The following is a 26,434-nucleotide window of genomic DNA, read 5'->3' as shown; positions in this document are numbered from 1 at the left end:
GCTTCCAGTTTTTGTCCATTCAGTATATTGGCTGTGCATTTGTCATATATGGTTCTTATTATTTGGAGATATGTTCCTTCAATACTTAGTTTATTGAGGTTTTTAACATGAGGGATGTTGAATTTTATCGAAGACCTTTTCTCCGTCTATTGAGATAATCATGTGATTTTTGTCTGTAGTTCTGTTTATGTGATGAATTACATTTATTGATTTTTGTATGTTGAACCAGCCTTGCATCCCAAAGATAAAGCCAACTTGATCGTGGTGGATAAACTTTTTGATGTGCAGCTGGAATCAGTTTGCCAGTATTTTGTTGAGGATTTTTGCATTGATGTTCATCAGAGACATTGGCCTGAAATTTCCCTTTTTTGTTGTATCTGTGCCAGGTTTTGGTATCAGGATGATGCTGGCCATATAATGAGTTAGGGAGGAGTCCCTCCTTTTCAATTTTTTTGAATATCAAATTGTTTCAGTAGGAATGATATTAGCTCTTCTTTGTACCTCTGTGGAAGTCACCTGTGAATCTGTCTGGTCCTGGGGTTTTTTTTTTTTCTTTTTTTTTGGTATTGGGGTGATTAGACCCAACACCAGGTCGTGGGGGTGACAAAGTCCAGTGGAGTCAAAGGATTGAGAAAAAGACAGTTTGAGAGAGAAAGGTGGGACCAGGGAGACATCGCTAGTGTATGGAGGCTGCGAAGGCTCCGAGCTCTGGGAGCCCACGCTGTTTATTGGTAATCCAACAGAGAAACAGGTGGTGAGAATGTGGAGGTCAAACGAGCAGGCTCATGATCTACAGCTGTGATGGTTTAGCATTTATAAGGAACATGTTCTGCTACTTAAGAAAATGGGAATACGATCGACCTAGGAGCCTAGGAGGGCTGGAAGCAAGGAGCCAGCAAGTCTAGATACATTCCAGAGGACATTATGTCAGACGTGCAAGCCCTGCCTCAGCTTTCTTCCCAACACTCAGATTTTTCCCAACAGTTGGTAGGCTATTTATTACTGCTTCAATTTCTAAACTCATTATTATCTATTCAGGAATTCGGTTTCTTCCTGGTTCAGTGTTGGGAGTATCCAGGAATTTATCCATTTCTTCTAGATGTTTTCTAGTTTGCATAGTGCTGTTTGTGGTATTCTCTGATGGTTGTTTGTATTTCTGTCAGTAGTGATATCACCCTTATCACTTCTGATTGTGTTTATTTGAATCTTTTTTCTTTTATTCTTTTAGTCTAGCTAGCACTTTATCTATTTTGTTAATTTTTTTTTTTTTTCAATAAAACAGCTCCTGGATTCATTGATTCTTTGAAGGGTTTTTCATGTCTCTATCTTCTTCAGTTCTGCTCTGATTTTGGTTATTTTTTGTCTTCTGCTAGCTTTGGGTTGGTTTGCTCTGGTTCTCTAGTTTGTTGTGATGTTAGGTTGTTAACTTGAGATCTTTTTAACTTTTTGATGTGGACATTTAGTGCTATAAATTTCCCTCTTAACAGTGCTTAGCTGCATTCCAGAGATTCTGGACATTGTATCTTTGTTCTCATTAGTTTCAAAGAACTTCTTGATTTCTGCCTTAATTTCATTATTTACCCAAAAGTCATTTGGGAGCAGATTGTTCGTTTTCCATGTAGTCATTTGGTTTTGAGTGAATTTCTTAATCTTGTGTTCTAATTTGATTATACCTTGGTCCGAGAGACTCTTTATTATGGTTTCAGTTCTTTTGCATTTGCTGAGGAGCGTTTTACTTCCAATTATGTGATCAATTTTAGAGTCAGTGCTGTGGTGATGAGAAGAATGTATGTTCTGTTGTTCTGGAGTGGAGAGTTCTGTCTATATCTATCAGGCCCACTTGATCCAGAGCTGAGTTGAGGTCTTGAATGTCTTTGTTAATTTTCTGTCTCAATGATCTGTGTAATATTGTCAGTGGGGTAATAAAGTCTCCCACTCTTATTGTGTGTGAGTCTAAGTCTCTTTGAAGGTCTCTGAGAACTTTCTTTTTCTGGTTGCTTCTGTATTGGGTGTATATATATTTAGGTTAGTTAGCTCTTCTTGTTGAATTGAACCCTTTACTGTTATGTAGTGTCCTTCTTTGTCTTTTTTGATTTTTGTTGGTTTAAAGTCTGTTTTGTTAAAAACTAGGATCACACCTGTTTTTTTCTGTTTTCCATTTGCTTGGTAAATTTTCCTCCATCCGTTTATTTCAAGCCTATGTGTGTCTTTGCATGTGAGATGGGTTTCTTGAAGATAGCATACTAATGGGTCTTGGCTCGTTATCTAGCTTGTCATTCTGTATCTTTTTTTGGGAGGCATTTAGCGCATTTTCATTTAAGCTTAGTATTTTTATGTGTGAATTTGATCCTGTCATCATGATGCTGGCTGGTTATTTTGCAGGTTTATGTGGGTACTTCATTGTATCGTTGGTACTTCATTGTATCGTTGGTACTTCAGTGTGTTTTTGTAGTGGCTAGTAATGGTTTTTCTTTTCTATATTTAGTGCTTCCTTCAAGAGCTCTTGTAAGGCAGGTCTGGTAGTGATGAATTTCCTCAGCATTTGTTTGTCTGAAAAGGATCTTATTTCTCCTTTGCTAATGAAACTTAGTTTGTCTGGATATGAAATTCTGGGTTGGAAATTCTTTTCTTTAGGAATGTTGAATACTGGCCCCCAATCTTTTCTGGCTTGTAGAGTTTCTACTTAGAGGTCCAATACTAGTCTGATGGGCTTCCCTTTGTAGGTGACCTGGCCTTTCTTTCTGGCTGTCCTTAACATTTTTTCTTTCTTTCTTCTTTTTTTTTTTTTCAGATGGAGTTTCACTGTGTCACCCACGGTGGAGTGCAGTGGCACAATCTCAGCTCACTGCAACCTCTGTCTCCTGGGTTCAAGCAATTCTCCTGCCTCAGCCTCCTGAGTAGCTGGGACTAAAGGTATGTGCCACCACACCTGGCTAATTTTTGTATTTTTAGTAGAGACAGGGTTTCAGCATGTTGGCCGGGCTGGTCTTGAACTCCTGACCTCAAGTAATCCACCCACCTTGGCCTCCCAAAGTGCTGAGATTATAGGCGTGAGCCACTGTGCACAGCCAACATTTTTTCTTTCATTTTGACCTTGGAGAATCTGCTGATATGTATCTTAGTGATGATTTTCTTGAATAGTTATCTTCCTGGGGTTCTCTTGTTCCTGAATTTGAATGTTGGCCTATCTTGCTAGGTTGGGGGACATTCTCCTGGATGATATCCTGAAGTATGTTTTCCAGCTTGGTTCTGTTCTTCCTGTCTCTTTCAGGTACCCCAATCAGTTGCAGGTTTGGTCCTTTTACATAAACCCATATTTCTCAGAGGTTTTATTCATTCATTTTCGTTCTTTTTTCTCCATTCCTGTCTACGTGTCCTATTTCAGAGAGAGAGTCTTCAAGCTCTGAGATTCTTTGCTCTGTTTGGTCTATTCTGCTATTAATACTTGTGATTACATTGTGAAGTACTTGTAGTATGTTTTTCAGCTCTATCAGGTCAGTTATGGTCCTCTCTATACTGGCTGTTTTGGCTGTCAGCTCCTGCATTGTTTTATCATGATTCTTAGCTTCTTTGCCTTTGGTTAGAACATGCGCCTTTAGCTCAGTGAAACTGGTTTTGTCAACATTCTGAAGCTTACTTCTGTCATCTTGGGCTCAGCCTAGTTCTGAGCCCTTGCTGGAGAGGTGTTGTGACCATTTGGAGGAAAAAGGGCACTCTGGCTTTTTGAATTTTCAACACTTTTGTATTGATTCTTTCTCATCTTTGTGGGCTTATCTATCTTCGATCTTTGAGGTTGCTGACCTTAGGATGGCGCTTCTGTGGGTTTTTTGTTTTTCATCTTTTTTTTTTTTTTTTTTTTTTTAGCAGTCTGTTTACTCTTCCTTAGGGATGCTGCGGTTATCTGGGGGTCCACTCTACACCCTAGTTGCCTCAGTTTTTCCTGTACTTGGAGGTATCAGCAGTGAATGCTATGAAACAGCAAAGATGGCAGCCTGCCCCTTCCTCTGGAAGCTCCATCCCAGGGCGGTACTGTCCTGTTGCCAGCATGAATACACGGTATGTAGGGGGTGGCTGGTGACCCCGGTTGGGATGTCTCGCCTAGTCAGGAGGAACGGGATCAGGGATCCACGTAAAGAAGCAGTTGGGCTGTTTTTTGATAGAGCAGTTGTGCTGTGTTGGGGATCCATCAGCCCCTAATTGGTTTGGGCTCTCCGAGGCCCACAGGCTGGACTGGCTGAGCTACCCAAGGCAGCCAAGTTGGTGGCCTGCCTTGCCCTCTGAGCACTCTGTCCCAGGGAAAAATTAGAACTCTGTTGGCTGCAGAACATGGGCTGGGGTGGCTGGATACCCCAGGTGGCATGATCTACCCTTCAAGGAAAAGTGGATCAGAGTCCCACCTAAAGAAGCCATCTGGCCATGCAGGACAGCCATGTTCTGCTAGGGAACTGCTTCTACCCTTGTTGGCTTGGACTCTCCAAAGCCCACAGGTTGGAATGGCTGAGTGGTTAAAACAACCAGCATAGTGGCCCTCCCCTCCCCTCCTCTCGGGCATGCTGTTCCAGGAAGAGATCAGGATCTGTTGGTAGAATACTGGCAGAGATGGCTGGAGGCCCCGGTTGGGAGGTCCCTCCCAGTGAGGAGGAATGGATTGGGGCCCCACTTAGAGAAGCAGTCTGGCCTTGTTCTGGCAATGCGGCTGTACTGTGCTGGGAAGACCATTTCTTGTCTGAACCATTTGGACTCTCCAAAGCCCGCAGACCAGAATGGCTGAGTCAACCAAACAGTAGAGATAGCAGCCCACCCCTCCCACTGTGGAGTCTGTCCCATCTCAGGCAGGCTATATTCCAAGCCAGTAGGTCTTATTTTGTGAGATGTCGTGGAAGTGGGACCCACAGATTGATGCTGCTTGGCTCCCTGGATTCAGCCCCCTTCCTAGGGGTATATACAGACCTCCCACCTTGCCTGAGTTGCAGACACCTCTGTTGGGGATCCTGGGACCCGAATATGTAAAGTTCCTGGGTCTCTGTGCATGCCTGAGCAGCCGCACTGCCGAGACTCAACACACCTCTGTGTGTGGGACCCAAGACCCTGGTGATGTGGGTGCACGAGGTGGTGTGGGTGCACCGATCTCCTGATCTGTGGGTGGCAAAGATCCGTGGGAGAAGCATGGTTTCCTGGGGTTGCACAATCACTGCTTCCCTTGGCTGGGGTTGGGGGTTCTCTTGGCTTCATGTTGCTCCCAGATGGGTCATTGCCCCATCCTGCTTGTCTCTCCTCCGTGGGTCGAGTTGTTTCTGTGATCTGTCCCAATGTGAATACCTGGATATTTCAGTTGAAGGTGCTGTATTCGCTTGCTCCTTTCTTCCTGTCCCTGAGTGCCACAGACAGCCGCTGCTTCTAATTGGCCACCTTGGCCCTCTCCCCTGGGTTCTTAATAACATAATTAAACCACAACCCATCCTAAAACTTATCCTACTTCTAGACTTCCTGTCGAGTCCAGAATACCCTCATTTTTAAAGATAATTTGAGTCAGGGTTTCTGTTACTTGCTGTCAAAAGCATTCTTAATTAGACTTGCTAATGTTTGACTTTGGATTTTGAGAATGACCCAAGATGTATTTTATTTTATTTTTACTATTGTTGTTTAGTATTTCGTATAATTTAGTATCAGAATTAAATTTCTCAGTGAAGTGTTTTGGGATGTTTTTCATAGTTTGTATTAGCTGAATGTTTAAATAATCCGGGAATTATCTGTTCTTTATGATGTATTAGAACTTACTGATAAAACAAACTGGAACTGGTGCTTTTTTTGAAGTTGAAGCTTTTGCTACATTTTCAAGTTTTTCTCTGATTATTGGGATAATTTCTTCTCTTCATGAGCCAATATTAGTAATCTGCATTTTCCTAAAAATTTGTCTATTTCATGTAGATTTTCTAATTTACTGGCAAATATTGGAAATTTTAGAATTTTAAAAATCTCTTAATGCTGAATTATTTTTCTTTCCTTGTTGTAGATATTTGCATTTTCTTTCCCTTTTTTTCTTGTTCAGACTTACTAATGGGTTGTGTGTCATATTCTAAAAACAAAAAGAAAATAAAACAATTGTGTTATTTACCAGGTCTATGCAATTGTGTTTTGCCATGCTTTCTAGTTCATTAATTTTGAATTTTCTTTTTATTAGTTTGTCCTATTCTCTGTTGGCTTATCTTTTTTTTTTTTTTTAATGTTGTTAAACTTTCTTGAACCAGGTGCTTAGATCATTTACTTTCAATCTTCCATGTATATTATGAAGATCATTAAAAGCTCTCAATTTTCCTTTGAGTAAAGACTTTGGTAGTATTCCATAAGTTTTGAACTGTAGTATTGTTTCATTGGTAATTTCAAACAGTCTGTGTTCTAGTACTAATTTCCAGTTTAATCCAAGAGTTATTTAGAACACTGTTTTATAATGTCCACTCAATTAGATTGAGTTTGCTGTCTTCTTCTTACTGATTTCTTGTTTGGTTACCATGTGATCTGTACCTTTGGGTATTTGAGATTTTATTTGTGACTTAGTCCTTGATAAATGTTTTTTACTGCTTCATGGCTGTTTAAAAAGAGGGAGTTCTCTCTGTATAGAGGATACAACAAATATTATCTATGTACATGCCTTTTTCTACTTGTTTGTTGATCTATCCATGATGTCCATCATCCCTCATCTGCTTAAGCTTTTAAAGGTCTTTTCTCTTTTGCTTACTCTTTATCTTTCTACATCATCAATTCCTGATTCTCTACTAGATCATTATATTAGCATACAAAGATGCTCTAGCACAACTCTCTCCAGTAGAAATATGATGTGAGCCATATATGTAATTTAAAATTTTATGGTAGCCACATTAAAAAAGTAAAAAGAGAGAGATAAATTTAATTGTCATATATTTCATTTAACCCAATGTATGTGAAATATTATTTCACCATATAATTGATGTAAAAATTATTAATGAGATATTGTATATATTTTTTCATACTGAGTCTTTGAAATGTGGTGTGTAATTTATACTTATAGCATATCTAAATTTGTACTAGCCACATTTCTTTTATATATATATTTTTATTATTGTACTTTAAATTCTAGGGTACATGTGCATAACATGCAGGTTTGTTACATATGTATACATGTGCCATGTTGGTTTGCTGCACCCATCAACTTGTCTTTTACATTAGGTATTTTTCCTAATGCTATCACTCCCCTAGCCCTCCATCCCACATAGGGTCAGGTGTGTGATGTTCCCTGCCCTGTGTCCATGTGTTTTCATTGTTCAACTCCCACTTATGAGTGAGAACATGCGGTGTTTGTTTTTCTGTTCCTGTGTTAGTTTGCTTGGAATGATGGTTTCCAGCTTCATCCGTGTCCCTGCAAAGGACATGAACTCATCCTTTTTTTTGGCTGCATAGTATTCCATGGTGTATATGTGCCACATTTTCTTAATCCAGTCTATCATTGATGGAAATTTGGGTTAGTTGCAAGTCTTTGCTATTGTGAATAGTGCTGCAATAAAGGTACGTGTGCATGTGTCTTTATCATAGAATGATTTATAATCCTTTGGGTATATACCCAGTAGTGGGATGGCTGGGTCAAATGGTATTTCTAGTTCTAGATCCTTGAGGAATTGCCACCCTGTCTTCCACAATGATGGAACTAATTTACACTCCCACTAACAGTGTAAAAGCATTCCTAATTCTCCACACCTCTCCAGCACCTGTTGTTTCCTGACTTTTTAATGATCGCCATTCTAACTGGCCTGAGGTGGAATCTCATTGTGGTTTTGATTTGAATTTCTCTGATAACCGGTGATGATGAGCATTTTTTCATATGTCTGTCGGCTGCGTAAGTGTCTTCTTTTGAGAGGTATCTGTTCATATCCTTTGCGCACTTTTTGTTGGGGTTTTTTTTTCTTGTAAATTTGTTTAAGTTTGTTTTTGATTCTGGGTATTAGACCTTTGTCAGATGGGTAGATTGTAAACATTTTCTCCCATTCTGTAGGTTACCTGTTCACTCTGATGATAGTTTCTTTTGCTGTGCAGAAGACGTTTAGTTTAATTAGATCCTATTTGTCAGTTTTGGCTTTTGTTGCCATTGCTTTTGGTGTTTTAGTCATGAAGTCTTTGCCTATGCCTGTGTCCTGAATGGTATTCCCTATGTTTTCTTCTAGGTTTTTTATGGTGTTTGGTCTTACATTTAAGTCTTTAATCCATCTTGAGTTAATTTTTGTATACAGTGTAAGGAAGGGATCCAGTTTCAGCTTTCTACATATGGTATCCTGGCCACATTTCAAGTCCTCAGCAGCCACCTGTGGCTAGTGGCTGTTATATTAGACAACTTAGTTTTCATATTTTTTCAGGTTTAAAACTTCTTGTTTGACCCAACATTTCCTCCTGCTACCACTTATTTCTGTCTTCATCTTTCTTTCTCTCTCTTCCTTCATATATTGAAATACATCTTGTTAAATCCAGGCTGGGTGTGGTGGCTCATGCCTGTAATGCCAACACTTTGGGTGGCCAAGGTAGGAGGATCACTCCAGCCCAGGAGTTTGGGACCAGCACCTAGGCAACATGGCGAAACCCCATCTCTACAAACAAATACAAAAATTAGCTGGGCGTGGTGGTGTGTACCTGTAGACGCAGCTACTGGGGTGGCTGAGTGGGAGGATTACTTGGGTCTGGGAGGTTGAGGCTGCAGTGAGCTGAGATCACATCACTGCACTCCAGCCTGGGCAACGGAGTGAGAACCTGTCTGAAAAAGAAAGAAAGGAAGAAAGAAAATACAATGGAATCTTTTCTTCACTTTCAATGCATTTGACAGAGTTGATTACTTTTTTGGAAACACTTCTTTCTCTGCTTCCGTTACACCAAACTCTCCTATTTTTTCTTTTTTTTCCCTCTCACTGGCTACTCTCTCTGTTTCACCTCTTCTCTTACTTCTGAGTGTTGGTGCTTCTCAGGAGATTCTCTGGCTTTTTTCTCTATCTGCATTTTCTCTGGAGATGATACCTAGTCCAGTGGCCTTAAATAACATATATATATATGCTGATGACGCTAATTTTTATCTTCAGATAAGCTCAGCATTTGTATAGCCATCTATCTGCCAATTTGACACCTTGATCTGAATGTGTCATAGACATTTGATACATATTCAAAATTTAATTCTTAAGTCTCTTTCTTTCTAACTACAACAAACTCATTCAATCCACAAATGAATATACTATTTTTCCTTTCTCTTCAGAAGGATCATCCTGATTCCTCCTTTTACTCCTTCCCACAGGAGTCTTAACACTAAGTCCAAGTGATTCTGTCTCTAAAGCATATATTGTAACTGTTCGCCTTTCTCCATCTTTACTCCTAGCCTGTATATTCAAGTGTGCTTATTATTAATTTATTTCCTCTTATTCCGAACTACCTTTCTTTGTCCTATTTCACGATACTGGAGAGGTACACTGCAAACTACATTTTTTTTTTTTTCTCAGATGTATGGTTTTATATTAGGTTCAGCCAATTTGGGGCTAAGGGAGTGCTGAAGGGAGTCTCAAGGTTAGAGAAGGAAGAAGGGACTTATCTTCTCCTGTTATTTTTGCCTTCTCCACACGACAGTGAATGGATCAGCACACAACTGGCCCCAGCAGTATTCCTTGTGGTGGTGAATTGTTCCCATGGTTCCAGCAAGTGAATGTCCCCCAGAGGTTTCTTCTTTACCCCAGCAGTGGGTGACATGTTTCTGCAGCAGCTGAACCGTCTCCTTAGAGGCCCAATCTTAGCCTGCTGGAGTACTTTCTTCCTTTCCAAGTTTCCTCCTTGTTTACTTTGCCTTTTATCTTAAGAGCGATCGCTGTAGTCTGAGGTTGCCACCTCTATTACACCATAGAATTCTCTTTTATCTTTTTTAGTGGTTAACCAGCTTTTTTACCAAGTTAACAGTTCTTCATGATTATACTTTCCTTATTTGAACTACTGTGTGGTTTCTGTCTCTTGACCGGCACTGGGCTTTTAACGGCAGTAGTGATCACTGCAAGGACTGTGGCGTAGGACAGATATTTCTGAGTGTAGTGGAGTGCTTATAGACAGAAGATGAAAAGCTCAGGTCCTTAAGCTCTTAGTTTAGTTCTTGGTCTGAGAACTAGAGAACTTCCATGGCAGCCCTAACAGAATCTTTTATGTCTTGTAGCCACAGGGTTGGTATTGTTAAAAATTAAACACAAAATTTAATTTTTCAGGTTGCAGAACTACAACATCAGTAATATTCTTGGGAAATGAATGCCAAGTTCCTCATGTGAAAGTTAGCTCATTGATTGGGAAGGAAGGAAACCCCAAAACTTGAAATGGGCACATCTGTTTGGTCTCAAATGAGAGTGAGAATCTTGAACCCCTGAGTTGCTTTGCGTCTCCCTTGCCAGTGGGAGTATCTTGCCCTTGTGTATCTGCAGAATTTTGTCTCCCTTCAAAAACCCTGCAATTGCCTCACCTGGAGCAAATACTTCGCAAACAAGAGGATGTTCACTCTCCTCAGAACCTACCTCAAACACCCGTTACTGCCACTAGACCAGTAACTAGGGTCAATTGTCATCATATTCCAGTGGCCTGGAAATGACAGCAGATCTGTGAATGTAACTCTGGTCCTGAGTCCAAGTTTGCCCCTTATTCCAAAGAGTCACTGTTTGTTCTGCAGAGGAAATATGGGCCAAGATAACCTCATCAAACACCGGGTTCCAGATTCTCAAGCAGTCCCTTTCAACACCATGGTTTCAAAAAGTAAATTTGAGGGGTAATTTTAAGGCTGTTATATAGAAGAATTCTCTCCAAAGAAATATGTCTACAGTGATTATTGTTCAATTCTGGACCTCTCAGCATTGTTTCCTTGCTTGTCAGTTACAAAATAAATATACTGCTAACTTTCTGGCTGTATGGGTGATACTTACATGGCATAGAAATCTTGGGTGGGAGAAATGGGGTGTCTGGCATGGACAGCCCCTTTTTCTGAGATTCGTTCTCCTGAGCTTTCTGAGCACTGAGTCATTTTTAGCAAATGACTGCATTTTAGCTGTTGAAAAAAGACGATCTCTCTTCCAAGGAGAAGGAATGTGGGCTTGTCCTAGTCTTTAGATACTGAGCTCAAGTGTCCCTAAACTAAACTGTTTCATTTTACAGAGGGCTAGACAATTAAAGCTATGTAAACAGAGTATTTACATGTGTTATATAGTCAGTAACACTGTTTCCCAAAAGTCCCCATGGGCAGATAGGTTTATTTTACAGTTAACAATGACAACTCTTTGTGAAGTTTTGACTGGCAGATTAGAAGCCCAGAATTTGCTCTTATACCTCTGGGGTTTTTGTGTGCCCACTTAGATATGAAGTCAGTTCTTGGCAGTAAGCACTCAGCTTTCATTTCCATTTCGTTAGCTGAGAGTACAATCCCACTGAAAACTCAACTGTGGCTTGAGACCTAGTGGGCACCTGTAAACTTTCCTCTGTTCCATAGTCCCCTCTCTCAGATCAACAACCTGGTCATAAAGGTAGGTGATAAAGGTAGTTACACATAAAGATGTGTAACTAATTCACAGAGAAGCATCTCTAGTGGAGGATAAACAATTGAAAGTACATAATTCTGGCCAGGCACAGTGGCTCATGCCTGTAATCCTAGCACTTTGGGTGGCTGAGGTGGGTGGATCATCTGACCTCAGGAGTTCGAGACCAGCCTGGCCAACATGCTGAAACCTCATCTCTATTAAAAAAAAAAAAAATACAAAAATTAACCGGGCAAGGTGGTGGGCACCTGTAATCCCAGCTACTTGAGTGACTGAGGCAGGAGAATCGCCTGAACCCTGGCGGCGGAGGTTGTAGTGAGCCGAGATTGCACCATTGCACTCCAGCCTGGGTGACAAGAGTGAAACTCTATTTTGTTTGGAGGCGCTGAGAAGATATGGTATTTGTGTTGCCTTTTTATATAAAGTTACATTATTAATGATATTGATGTTGCCTTTTTATATAAAGTTAGCTATTTAATATTTAAAACAATTTACAAAGTTAAACTGTGCAAGGTGCTGGTATAAAGCTCTGATGAGTTTGTAGTGTGATGTTCTTTTCCCTGACCTCTTTTCCTGTATTTGCTCATTTTTCATTCCATTTTCTCTAAACATTTCTTCTTTCCTATTTTTTCTCTTACATTATTTAAGTGTGTTATAAAAATAATGGTTGTCTATTAAGATTCAGCTATCCCAAAGCAGGAAGATATGGATTTTGAGTACTTCTTATAGCCATGGTGGGCTGCACTCCTGCATTTTGCCTTTGCCACTAATAGCACCTGCTTATGGAACAGTTAGAGGCATGGGAGTAGTAGAAGCAAGGCTAGGTACCCTATTGAGATCAGTTCCATAATGTTGGACACTAAGGTGTAGCCATCTTCCCCTTCAAAGTCTACGTTTGTCTTGCTCCAGCATTAATTAGTACAATTCCTACTTCTCTCTGAAACAATTTTGGTTTTAGAGCATTCTCTCTGCCTAGCTACCTTGCCCATATGAAGTCTGGAAAATTTCGCTACACAGAGGTGTGCCACCCGGAAGAAAACAGTTTGGAATGGCTCCATTAGGCATAATCTGAAAACATAAAACCATGTGTTTGCGATTAGTCTAGAATGAACTCTTGGGGGTTGGGGACTCTGGCTTTGTATTTTTCTTGTGACTGCCTAGCACATTACGTTTTACTTGCCCAATAAGTCTGTTATGCTTACTTAATAAATATTTAATGACAGCAATGAATAAAAACTAAGAAGCTAGGCTGGATATTACAATGGTCAGGTGGACAAATTCTATGAGAACAAACAAATAAGAGTGACTTCCTTTTTCGTCTTCCTTTCCAAGCTGGGGTTTGTTTTTTTATTCCAGCCTTGTAACCTAGGGAGTCAGAAACTGTTGATCCAAGGAGGAAAAACGCTGAAAACAAGGCCAGAGATGAGAGATATGTACACCTCAGGCTGTTTAATAACAGGTGTTTAGTAAAGACATCACTTTTAGTTTATATTGGCCCATACTCTGTAGAGCAAGTGGGATGAGACAAATCTGGGAACGTGGGCTCAGTGCCACAGTTAGAGACCTGCTGCCACTTCCAGGCTGCTGGAACATGTTGGAATTGGACTCTAGTTATGGGTCTAGTGGCAATAAGAAGTGTTTGGGGTAGATTTTGAGGAGAGTGGGCATCTTCTCTTTTGTGAGGCATCTGCTCCAGGTGAGGCAATTACAGGGTTTTCAAGGGGGTAAAAAAAGAAAAGACTTCTTAAAGACACAGAAGGGCGAGATACTTTCTTTTTCTAGAAGTTTATTAGCTTTACACTTTATGATCCATTTTGAGTTCGTTTTGTATAAGGTATGAAGTATAGGTTAGGCTTATTCTTCATATAAATGTATGTATGTAGGTATGCATGAATTTGTGTGTATATGTATGTATGAATTTATATGCATCTGAATGTCCAAATGTTCCAGTATCATTTGTTGAAAATACCGTAATTTCTCCACTGAATTCCATTTATACCTTTAAAAAAATGAATTTACCATAAATACAAAGGTTTATTTCTGGACTGTCAATTCTATTTCATTGATATATCTTTTCGTTTGCCAATCCCACATGATCTTGACTAATATAAAGTCTTGAAATCAGGTAGTATGACACCTCTAATGTTTTGTTTTGTTTTCTTTCTTTTGGTTAATCTGGTTAGTTTGGTTTTCCATATAAAATTTTAATTGTCTAAATCTACAAAAAAACCCACAAAAATCCTTTGGACTTTCAATTGGAATTGCATTAACTCTGTAGATTAGGAGAATTTACATTTTAACAATATTGAGTCGTCCTTATCCTTGAATACTGTATCTCCACATTTATTTAGATCTTCTTTGACTTTTTCATCAATGTTTTGTATGCAGCAAATTGTGCACATATTGTATTGTTTATACCTAAATACTTTCCTTATTTTTGGTGCTATTATAGGTGGTATTTTTGAAAAAATTCAGATTTCAATTATTAATTGCTGGTATATGGTAATATAATTAACTTTTTTATATTGACATGTACATATGCTGGCACCTTGCTGACTCACTAGTTTAAAAGCTTTTTGTAGATTCAATGAAATGTTCTACATAAACATGCTATCTATGCATAAATAAATTTTTGCTTTTTCCCTTCTAATATTTATATCCTTTACTTCTTTTTATTGCCTTATTACACTGGCTAGTACTTTCAGTGCACTGTTGAATAGGAGTTTTAAGAGAGGACAACCTTTTCTTGTTCCCAGTCTTAGGGGGAAAACATTAGTCTTTCATCATTAAGTATGAAGTTAGATGTAGATTTTTCATAGATGCCTTTTATTAGTTTAAGGAAGTTCCCTACTATTTCTTGTCTGCTGGAGTTTTTTCTTTTTTTTATCACGAAGTGATTACTGAATATATTCTAAAGCTTTTTCTTCATCCAATAAGATATTCATGTGGTTATTCTTTTTTAGACTGTTGATATGGTGAATGACATTGACTGCTTTTCAAATGTTGAGTGAGCCTTGCATTCTAGGGATAAACCCCACTTGATCATGCCATATTATTAATATCTTTTAAATACATTGTTGGATTCAATTTGATAATATAAGATTTTTGTGTCTGTGTTCTTAAAGGATATTGGGTTGACATTTTCTTAATTGTGATGTCTTTGGTTTTATTGGGTAATGCTAATCTCATAAAATGAATTGAGATGTGTTCCTTCCTCTTCTCTGTCTGGAAGCGATTATGTAAAATTGTTATCTCTTCATCAATGTTTGGTAAATTTCATCAGTGAAACCACTGGGGCCTAAAGAATTCTTTTTGGAAGGCTTAAACTACAAATTCAATTTAAAAGTTATGCATACATATATATGAAATAAATCATTGCTTTAACATAAACTTTTTTCTTCCTGAATGAATTTGGTAATTTTTTTTAAATTTAAAAAATTAGTTCATTTTGTCAAATTTACAAACAGCTTTTCATAGTATTGTTCCCTTGTTATCCTCTTAAGGTCTGTGGGGTTAATAGTGATGTTCCTTTTCTCATTTCTCATGTTTCTAATTTGTGTCTTATTTTTCTTGGTCATCTTGGCTAGAGATTTATCAATTGTGCTGAATTTTTCAAAGAATCGACTTTTAGTTTCATTAATTTTCTCCATTATTTTTCTATTTCCAATTTATTTGATTTCTGGTTTTCTAATAATACTTTCCTTCCTTCTACTCACTTTGGGTTTATTCTGTTCTTTTTCTACTATGTCACTTGCAAGCTTAGATCATTGATTTGAGATATTGTTCTTTTCCAATATGAGCCTTTATAAATTTCTCTAAATCACTGCTTTAAATGCCTTCCACAAATTTTGATATGTTGCATTTTCTCTTTCATTTATTTTTCTAAACTCGTTTGTGACGTTCCTTTTGGCTCATGGGTAATTTAGAAGTATGTTGGTGTATTAGTCCATGCTTGCATTGTTATAAAGAAATGCCTGAGGCCAGGTACGGTGGCTCCTGTCTGTAATCCTAGCACTTTGAGAGACTGAAGTAGGCAGATGCTTGAACTCAGGAGTTTGAGAGTAGCCTCAGCAACATGGCAAAACCCCGTCTCTCTACAAAAAATTAAAAAAATTAGCTGGGTGTGGTGCGTGCTTGTAGTCCCAGATACTTTGGAGACTGAGGTGGGAGGATTCTTTGAGCCAGGAGGGTGGAGGTTGCAATGAGCTGAGACTGTGCCACTGCACTCCAGCCTGGGTAATAAAGCAAGATTGTCTGTCACACACACAAAAAGAAAAAAAAAAAGAAAGAAAAAGAAAAAAAAAAGAAGAAGGAAAGAGAAATACCTGAGACAGGGTAATTTGTAAAGAAAAGAGGTTTAATTGACTCATGGTTCTGTAGGCTGTACAGGAAGCATAGCTCTGGCATCAGCTTCAGAAGAGGCTTCAGGAAGCTTGCAATCATGGAAGAAGGTGAAGCCAGGAGCGGGGACACCACATGGTGAGAGCAGGAGCAGGAGTCGGGGGAGGTGCCACACACTTTTAAATGAGCAGATCTCACAAGAACTCACTCACTATTTTGAGGACAGTACGAAAAGGATGATGCTGAACAATTCATGAAAAATCCACCCCCATGAGCTAATCACCTTCTACCAGGCCCCACCTTTAACAGTGGGGATTACATTTCAATATGAGATTTCAGTGGAGACACACATCCAAACTATATCAGTTGGTTTCCAAATATTTACTAGATATCTTTCTTTTATTAATTTTTAACTTAGTTCCATTATGGTTCAAGAAGATTCTTTGTATGGCTTCAATTATTCTAAATTTGTTAAGGTTTGTTTTATGATCCAGAATATGGTTTAGCACGGTGAATATTCCATGCGTGTTTGAAAAAAAAAGTTTTCTGCTTTTGTTAGGTAGAGTATTTTATAAAGGTAAATTATGTCAACTGAATATAATGTTGTTTGGGTCTCATCTGTTGGTACTGATTTTCTGTCTACTTCTATCAATTACTGTGAGAGGAATGTCAAAGTCTGCAACTATGGTTGTGGATTTATCTAGTTCTCATTTCCGTTTCTGTTTTAAGTTTTTTGAACTTATCTTAATAGGTGTGTACATTTAAGCTTGTTATTTTTTTTGATTTATTGAACCTTATCCCATTATGCAATATCTCTGTTTATCTTTAGTAGTATTTCTTGCTTTGAAATCTATTTTGATATTAATATAGCCACTACATTTTTTCTTTTGATTAGTGTTTGTATGCTCTCTCTTCTTTCATCTTGTTAATTCTATTCCCATCTGTGTCTTTATTTTTAAAGTAGGTTTCTTGTAGATAGTTAGGTCTTATTTATTTTTAATCAAATTTGGTGAACTCTGTGCTTTAATTGGTGTGCTTAGATAATGTATATTTAATGTAATTATTGATATGTTTGAATTTATTTTGTTATTGATTTTCTAGTTGTTTCCTCTGTCTTTCATTCCTGTTTTCCCTTTCTGTTGATCTCTCACTATGTTTGCTGACTCTTTTTTCTTTTCTTCTGTGTGTTGCTATTAAACCCATCAATTGATTTCTTAACTTCACACAGTGTATTTTTTTCACTTCTAAAATTTCCATTTCATTCTTTAAAAAAAAACTTTAAAAACAGACTTTATTTTTAGAGCAGTTGTAGGTTCACAGACCAATTGAGTGAAAAGTACAGAGAGTTCCCATATGCCCCCTACCCCTATACATGCATAACCTCCCACACTGTCAACATCTGGTACCAGAATGGTACCTTTGTTACGGGTGATGAACGTACACTGAAATATCACTATCACCCAAAGTCCATAATTTACATAAGGGGTTTATTCTTGGTGGCAGATTCTGTGGGTTTGAACAAATCTATAATGATATATATCCACCATTATAGTATCATACAGAATAGTTGCACTGCTCTAAAAATTGTCTGTGTTTTGAGTATTCATCTCTCCCTCTCTGCTAAACTCTGACAATCACTGACCTTTTTACTATAAGTTTTACTTTAAGTTTCTGTAAGTTTTTACTATAAGTTTCTATAGTTTTGCCTTTTCCAGAATATCACATAGTAGGAATCATACAGTATATAACCCTTTCAGATTGGCTTCTTTCACTTAATAACATGTATTTAAGTTTCTTCTATGTAATTTCATGCCTTGATAGCTCATTTCAGTTTAGAGCTGAATAATGTTCCATTGTATGGATATACCACAGTGTATTAGTCAGGGTTCCCTGGAGGGACAGAACTAATAGGATAGATGTATGTATGAAGGAGAGTTTATTAAGGAGTATTGACTCACATGATCACAAGGCAAAGTCCCACAATAAGCTATCGACAAGCTGAGGAGCAAGGAAGCCAGTCCAAGTCCCAAAACCTCAAAAGTAGGGAAGCCGACAGTGCAGCCTTCAGTCTGTGGCTGAAGGCCCTTGGCAAATCACTGGTGTAAGTCCAAGAGTCCAAAAGCTGAAGAACTTGGAATTTGATGTTCGAGGGCAGGAAGCATCCAGCAGGGGAGAAAGATGAAGTCCAGAAGACCCAGCAAGTCTCCTCTTCCATCTTCTCCTACCTGCTTTATTAGCTGCAGTGGCAGCTGATTAGATGGTGCTCACCCAGATTGAGGGTGGGTCTGCCTCTCCCAGTCCACTGACTCGAATGTTAATCTTCTTTGGCAGCACCCTCACAGACACACCCAGGAACAGTACTTTGCATCCTTCAATTCAGTCAAGTTGATACTCAGTATTAACCATCACACACAGTTTATTTATTCATTCACTTACTGAAAGACAGTCTTGGCTGCTTCAAGGCTTTGGCAGTTGTGAATAAAGTCACTATTTATGTCTATGTACAGGTTTTTGTGTGGACATACGCTTTTAACTCATTTCAATAAATGCCAAGGGATGTGATTGCTCTATTTTATGTTAAGAATAATGCTTAGTTTTGTAAGATGGTTCTTTTTTTTAATAGGTTCTATTATTCTGCCAATAACTTCATTTTTTCTCCTTTGTTCAAGAGTGTTTGTCTTTACTTCATGGAGCATAGTTACAATAATTGCTTTAAAATTGGTGCCTGATTATTCTACCATCTTGGTCTTCTCAGTGGTAGCATTTATTGACTATTTTTTTGTGCAAACTAGTAAATTTTATTGGTTCTTTGTATGCTGAGTTATTTTAGATTGTATCCTGGACATTTTGAATATTTAATTTGGATGTTTTTAATTAAAATCCTCAGGAGATTTGGAAGATTGTTTGATTATTTGAGGAAGTAATCATACTGGTTTTGTTCAGACTGTCTGTATTTTGTGAGTGATAGTTTCAATGTTATCTCAGTTTTCGGAACCTCTACTAGGCAGCTTTGAGTATGTTCCATGCATGCACAGCTCAGGGTTCAGCCTAGGCCTATGCTGGTTCATACACAGAGTTAGGAGATCCATTTCTGTAATCTCTTATCTCCAGGATTCCCCATAGTCACCCACTTATGTAAGTTTTCTATTTCTTATCCTCTGGCCCAATAGATAGGGGTTCTTTTGGAGTTTTGGCTGCCTGTGCAGCTACCAGGTCCTGTGACCAGGACCATTTTTGGTGCTATGTGGAGATGGAACAAAGAGAGAAAATTTACCTACTGACTTACTCCAGTACTTTCTGGACCACAGGAGCCCTTTTCTATTTGTTTAACTAGAAAAACAGAATTTCTATTGGGATTTTAGCTGACCATGCTACCTGCCACCCTGGCTCTGCTAGGCAGGCTGTGAAAATTAGGAGAGGGAATGAGAACACAAGGATTCCTTTCTGTGTTCTTCAGCTTAAAGGATCCCAGCCTTCTTTCTAGACAGAAGGGATTTATGTGAAGGTATTAGCTGTCTGCAGTACCCCCTTGGCAGTTCATTTGTGTGATTGCTCTCGGCCCAAGGCTGTGAAAAGAAAGAGGAAATAAAATGAGAAACTTAATCCTGTGCAACTGAAACTTAATGCTGTTTCAGTTTTTGACTTCTCTTCATAATCTGACTGTATTTCTTTACCTTTCAGAGTCCTTAGGTAGTTGTTTTTTGTATTTTGTCCAGAGTTTTTAGCTGTAATCATCAGAAGAGGTGGGCTTTATTGAATTCACTCTTGATTGTACTTTCTTTTGTATTCTTTTTTCACTTCTATCTGTACTACCTCTCTCAAAATACAATAACTGATGCTAATCCTATCCTTTTATTCTTTGAAGTAGAAACCAGGACTATCCCTTTAAAGACCACATCTGTCACTTCAGGTATTTTTACTTTTGGCTTTCATTTGCTGGCTGCGTGGGTTAAACCTGTTTAGGAGGAATGCAATTCAAGAACCTCACTTTGAAGCTAACCATAGCAATCCTAGTTTACCTCTAAAATGCAGTGTGCAACCACTCCTGTCATCTGTCTTTTGTATACTCTTCATTAGCAGTCTTCTTCTTCCTTCCCAGTTCATTTATTTAGCCTCTGATTCATTCTGCTCTTCTCCCACCCCATTCTCTTTTACCAGCCCAGCCTACCAATACTTATTCTCTCTGAAAGGATCTTATCCTTTACCAGAAATTCAGTTATTACCTCTAAGAACCAGTCCCTTCCCTTTTAAATTTTCTTTTCCCTGAAAGAGCCACAGTTTTATGTATTAGAAAAATGAAGATATATGTTTGCCCTTAAAGGGATTATAATCATTATAGAAAATTTGAAAGTTTTCAAAAAATTAAAAAAAAAAAAAAAAAACAGAGTTTCCCAAAGCCTGACTATCCAACGAGAAACACTTAATGTTATATGTGTGATCTTGAGTGAAAATTTAAAATTTAGGTTAGAACATTTTATAAATTGTCCAAACTTTTTGTAGGAAAAAAACAGAAAATGTAAATAATCAGTAAGAAAAAAAAACACTCATAATCCAACCATCTAGAAGTAAATATTGGTTTTAGTTAAGAGTATGTGTGCAGATAGGTGTGTGTGTGCGTGTGTGTGTATGTGTGTGTGTGTGTTTGCAGGTTGCTTGGTTGGTTAGGGTGGGGAATGGTTGAACCTGATCTGGGATCACAGCCTTGCTGTGTTGGAGGAAGGGGTTGGGTGGAGTGGATGTTGATATACAAAGGTTGATTTAAATAGTTTCAATTTTCGTATTTGGACAAGGCTTGAGGTGGAATCTCCTGGTGAACAAAATTGGGGAATGGAAAGAATTTGGTAGTGTTGTGTTTTGTGTCTTCCTGTCCCTTTTCTTCTGATTTCCCTAAGAGCTCACCCTGTTCTGTAGGCTAAATCTTAGGCCTCTGTGGCAACAAAGACTGTAGGCTAATGGCTTAGATGACAAAGAAAACAAGAGTTGGAAAGGGGCTTTCTCTACATTTCAATCAGAACATAGCAGGACTGCAGCATAATCAGTACTGGAGAGAACTCCATTGCATCAGTTTTGTAGCATCAGGGAGTTCTAGAAAACAATGCGTTGTGTTGGGAATTAGCGTTCTACCAGTAACTATGATATTGGTGGGGCAAGGGTGAAGTGAGGACCAAAGTAGAGGAACATGAAGGAAAAGTAATGAGCAAGCTATTAGAAGTAACCCATGAAGACTCCAAAAAGGAATTAGGGGTGATTTTACTGGAGAGAGAGGTCCTGGGGTCAAGAACCTGAGGGGTGTGTGTGTATAAATACATGTCTATTTATGTCTACATTGACCTATATCTATAGCTACATCTCTCTTTCTTCAAAAATAGTACATTTTTACGTGTACTATTGTATAATCTTTCTTCCCTTAGTAATATATCTTGAAAATCTTGTCATATCAAATATAGAAATATTTTATCATTTTAAATGGCTGCATTATATTCCATTGAATGCATGAGGATTCCATTTTAATCATTGTATGCATGTATGCGAGTATCAAAATGTATTTAACCATCATCTATCTTCAGGTTGTTTTCAGGCTATTATTAATTTATTAGCAGTTCATTATTAAAATAATAATGTATTTTTCTCCTTTAAAAAACAACATTATTCTGGCTTCTCATACTTTCAGCCATAGAATCCTTAGATGGCATTTAAAGGTTTCTCACTTATTCTTGCTCATCTTTTCTGTGTAACCACATTTAGTCTGTTTTCAATTTGGTTTACATGGCCAGTGGTACTTCCCCAAAGGGAAGAGGCAAAATGGACCCTAATAGTGCCCATATGTTGCTTACCTTCTTTCCTGCCCATCTCAAGGCTCACTGTCTGGCAAGGATCTGTTAGACTTACATATTTTGAAATACAAATGTTATAAAACTGAGTGGCCTGGCATGGTGGCTCACGTCTGTAATCCCAGCATTTTGGGAGGGTGAGGCATGAGGCAGGTGGATCACCTGAGGTCAGGAGTTTGAGACCAGCCCAGCCAACATGGTGAAACTCTATCTCTACTAAATGTACAAAAATTAGGCTGGGCACGGTGGCTCATGCCTGTAATCCCAGAACTTTGGGAGGCCGACGCGAGCAGATCACGAGGTCAGGAGTTTGAGACCAGCCTGACCAACATGGTGAAACCCTGTCACTACTGAAAATACAAAAATTAGCCAGGCGTGGTGGCGGGTACTTGTAATCCTAGCTACTCAGGAGGCTGAGGCAGGAGAATCGCTTGAACCCAGGAGTCGAAGGTTGCAGTGAGCTGAGATTGAGTCACTGTACTCCATCCTAGGCGACGGAGCGAGACTTTGTCTCAAAAAAACAAAACAAAACAAAACAAAACTGAGTGGATTAGATTTCTCAGGGACATTTTCATTTTAAAGGCAACAAAGAAGTTTTAGAACCAAGTAATTGAAATTCTTAGGTATGTGGGAGAGATGTTGCATTTTGTTTTGTTTTGAACCAGGGGGTTCGGGGGAGGAGTTGGGGAGCAGGATCACTTGGATACTCTTGAACTCCATCAGGACGTGACCTGCTTTTCCTGAATGAAGGTCTGATCCTGGTGGTCCTGGTCTGTGTGGTGGGAATACTATCCTATAGAACGTGGACTTACTGTGCATTTACTCCCAACTCAGCATTCAGTTATTTCACAGGGGGAGCTTGAAATTGGTTGGGGTAAGAGCATTTATACCATAGAAAGCAGAAAACACTACAACTCAGGTTTTTCATCACTCTTCTCCCAACCCAGACCCAGTTGTTAAACATTACCAGCACAACATTGACTTCTTATTCCTTAGTTTACCAGGCTGTTACTCAAAATTCCCTCTACAGCCCTGCTTTGGAGCAGTTGGGAACTTCAGCATTTTGATCCACCTTTTTGGAGCTGTCTCATGTGAAAAATGGATGAGACCTACGTCAGCAAACCTGGTAAGAACTCACCAGTCCCGTCCTGAGGATAGGGTGTTAGTTTTTGCCTTGCCCTTCACCCTGGAGAGTTAAGCATAAAGTCTTCCGGTGGAGGTAAAATGTGACCACCCTGTCTACACCAGGGGGAACATCAGGAACACAAGTATGCAAACACACATTCTTGTTCACCCACATACAAATAAACTTCCTTTTAGAGTGAAAACCAGAAACTGTTTAAAGCATCCATTTAAAAAATTAAGAGTTCTGAAAACAAGTAATAGCAACTAATCTTTGGACTTAATTTTTTCTGAGACAGAGTCTTGCTCTGTCGCCCAGGCTGGAGTGCAGTGGTGCAATCTCGGCTCACTGCAACCTCCACCTCCTGGGTTATGTGATTCTCATGCCTCAGCCTCCCTAGTAGCTGGGACGACAGGCACACACCATCATGCCTGGCTAATTTTTTGTATTTTTAGTAGAGATAGGGTTTTACCATGTTGGCCAGGCTGGTCTCAAACTCTTGAGCTTAGGCAATCTGCCGACCTTGCCCTCCCAAAGTGCTGGGGTTATAGGGCTTGAGCCACCGCGCCCAGCCTAGACTCAATTTTAATGGTAAGGGAGGGGAGCTATAAGGAAGGGGAGGAAATGAGATTGAGGTAGAAAATAGGAAAAGGAAAGAGAGGGGAGAGGAAAAGGGATGAAAAAGAAGAAAAGGGTAAGAAGTAAAAGAAGCAAGTAGGGAGGAAAACTTTGGAGAGGGTGGATAGGAGAAGAAACTGGACTGTGGAATGGAAGATGAAGAGCCTGCCGGGCTTTGGGGTGAATGTGGTGGTTGGAGTTCACCTGTTTTGGTTTCCTTGGGCACAGTCCCTGAGAGTAGGTTACCCCTGCTCTGACTGCACTCAGAGGTTTAGTAACAATCATATTCTAAGCTTTTATTTTTATTTCCATCTTTGTTGTCTATTTTTGACAATCAGAATATTTTCTACTGGGATTTTAAACATCTTCATCTTGTGACAAAATTACTTAGAACTAAAGATTTAGAAATTTAGTAATTAATATTAGATTGTATTAGTATGTATAGCCTGTATTTTGCTTTGATGGATTTTAAACCTTACAGATTGCATTAATTGTTTTTAAGAAAGACTGAGAATGTCTTATTTCACAATGTCTAGAGATTGCATCTTATTAAAAAATAAACCTATTTTTAGTCTACGTAGGAGCTGGTATGAGAAACACACAATGCAAGCAAATAAAATGAGAAAAGATGATTCAACAAGAGTCTTCACTGATTTAATGTTTATTTAACTGCTTTGACCAAAGTGCTTGGTTCTTATATGAATAAGAAAGGGGATGAGTTATCCACCAGAATGAAAATTATATTCTGGTTTGAAGCTTCTGCTGTCAGATAATATAGTTTTCTATAGTGTGGAAGAACAGCATCATCTTCAAGCAAGGTGGAATTAAGCATGGATAGAACTGTGTTTCTCACCCAGGAGGAGGGTAGGTTTGATGAATTGTTTACAAATTTTATGTTTGGTGGCAGTAGCAGGGGAGGGATCGTGTGGCCTTCTGGTTACCAGCAAACCTGCAGAATGATTCAGTGACCTTTCCAGTTGATTTAGACAGCCTGTGTCCCTGGTGTCACTGACTGGCACCTACAGCAATACTTGGTGTTATTTAGCTTCTTGTCACATACAACTTTCTTCTCTTCTTTCCTTTGATTGTTCCTTCCCTCCTGAGGGATAGCAGGATTGAGGCCACAGGCTGCCACTCAGGGAATTCACTCTCTGGTAAGAGTCAGTAAGGCGGAGCCACTGGTGCCCCCTTAACCCCTGTTACAGGTGGGCAGAGGCTGGGCTGCTAGTGTGGTATCCAAAGGACAGTAGCTGTGCTCACTATGGCAGAGTCTAATTTTGAGATATTGGGATTCTGGAGGAGAAGAATTTTGTGTGCTGCTGAGTCATTACAAATTGACCATTACAGGTAGTAAATAGCAGAACAGAAGAAAGAAACAGGAGGGTACAAGACTGATCATGAAGTAATTGGAGTGAGGAGTTCTGTTGACTGTAACAATGTAAGACATTTGCATGTACACTGTGTGGTTGATTAAGAAAGAAGCTCTTTGTTCTGAAATGTCTTCATCAGTGAAAGTTGAAGAGATATGCTCAGCTGGGATACAGTGAACTCAATCTACTCCTCCAGGACTGGATCTGCAGAACTCAGATCTACCTTCTGTGACAGCTTCTGGCTGTTGGTGTACAGAGCTCTCCTCTCTCTCTACATGTAGCTTGTCACTCACTCAGCTTGCACAGATGGGGTGGGGCAGCCTCAGATTGTTTTATAGGTGCAATTATTTAACTCCTTTAGATGAGGGTTGTGTTTTATGTTACTCTTGAAGCCTCATTTATTTGCCACATGGTGAGTACATGGAGATACGTGCTAAATGAAAATTGTGCAAAGAGCTCTGAACTTGGAGGCAGATGACCTTGGACTTTTATTCAGTCTATACTTGTTACACATGAGCTTGGATAACACTGATCTTTCAGCTTTCTTCAGACCTTAAACATGAGATATAAAACAAGTAGAACATATAAATAAATAGAAGAAAATATACGCAAATATTACATGATCTTTGAATTGTAAGACTCACTAAGCATAAATGCCACTGAAGAAACCACCAAGAACAGATTTGCAAGTATGGAAAGCTTTTTATTTTTCTTTTCTTTTTTTTATTTTTATTTTTTATTTATTTATTTATTTATTTATTTTTTATTATACTTTAAGTTCTAGGGTACATGTGCATAACGTGCAGGTTTGTTACATATGTATACTTGTGCCATGTTGGTGTGCTGCACCCATCAACTCGTCAGCACCCATCAATTCATCATTTATATCATGTACAACTCCCCAATGCAATCCCTCCCCCCTCCCCCCCCCATGATAGGCCCCAGTGTGTGATGTTCCCCTTCCCGAGTCCAAGTGATCTCATTGTTCAGTTCCCACCTATGAGTGAGAACATGTGGTGTTTGGTTTTCTCTTCTTGTGATAGTTTGCTAAGAATGATGGTTTCCAGCTGCATCCATGTCCCTACAAAGGATGCAAACTCATCCTTTTTTATGGCTGCATAGTATTCCATGGTGTATATGTGCCACATTTTCTTAATCCAGTCTGTCACTGATGGACATTTGGGTTGATTCCAAGTCTTTGCTATTGTGAATAGTGCCGCAATAAACATACGTGTGCATGTGTCTTTGTAGTAGAATAATTTATAATCCTTTGGGTATATACCCAGTAGTGGGATGGCTGGGTCATATGGTATATCTAGTTCTAGATCCTTGAGGAATCGCCATACTGTTTTCCATAATGGTTGAACTAGTTTACAATCCCACCAACAGTGTAAAAGTGGTCCTATTTCTCCACATCCTCTCCAACACCTGTTGTTTCCTGATTTCTTAATGATTGCCGTTCTAACTGGTGTGAGATGGTATCTCATTGTGGTTTTGATTTGCATTTCTCTGATGGCCAGTGATGATGAGCATTTTTTCATGTGTCTGTTGGCTGTATGAATGTCTTCTTTTGAGAAATGTCTGTTCATATCCTTT

The 26,434-nt window shown here is 38.9% G+C and overlaps 1 protein-coding gene across 2 annotated transcripts in view; it reads left to right on the top strand.

Annotated features, from left to right (window-relative positions):
* Positions 1–2,851: 2,851 nt before the first annotated feature.
* The window catches only part of LOC111539349, a 48,332-nt gene continuing 24,749 nt past the window's right edge, over positions 2,852–26,434 (top strand). The window contains exons 1-3 of one of the 2 annotated variants that reach the window (XM_023207181.1): positions 2,852–2,913; positions 3,887–4,056; positions 22,758–22,853. In XM_023207181.1, the coding sequence (XP_023062949.1) occupies positions 3,889–4,056; positions 22,758–22,853 (264 nt within the window). In that variant the 5' untranslated portion in view covers positions 2,852–2,913; positions 3,887–3,888. The remainder of the gene's footprint in view (positions 2,914–3,886; positions 4,057–22,757; positions 22,854–26,434) is intronic. The other variant, XR_002730644.1, reaches the window with a different exon arrangement.

Source organism: Piliocolobus tephrosceles, chromosome 1 (genome assembly GCF_002776525.5).
Source record: "Piliocolobus tephrosceles isolate RC106 chromosome 1, ASM277652v3, whole genome shotgun sequence".
NCBI classification, from domain to species: Eukaryota; Metazoa; Chordata; class Mammalia; order Primates; family Cercopithecidae; genus Piliocolobus; species Piliocolobus tephrosceles.
The sequence above is the reverse complement of the archived record's forward strand: the minus strand, read 5'-3'. Positions and strand labels throughout refer to the sequence as shown.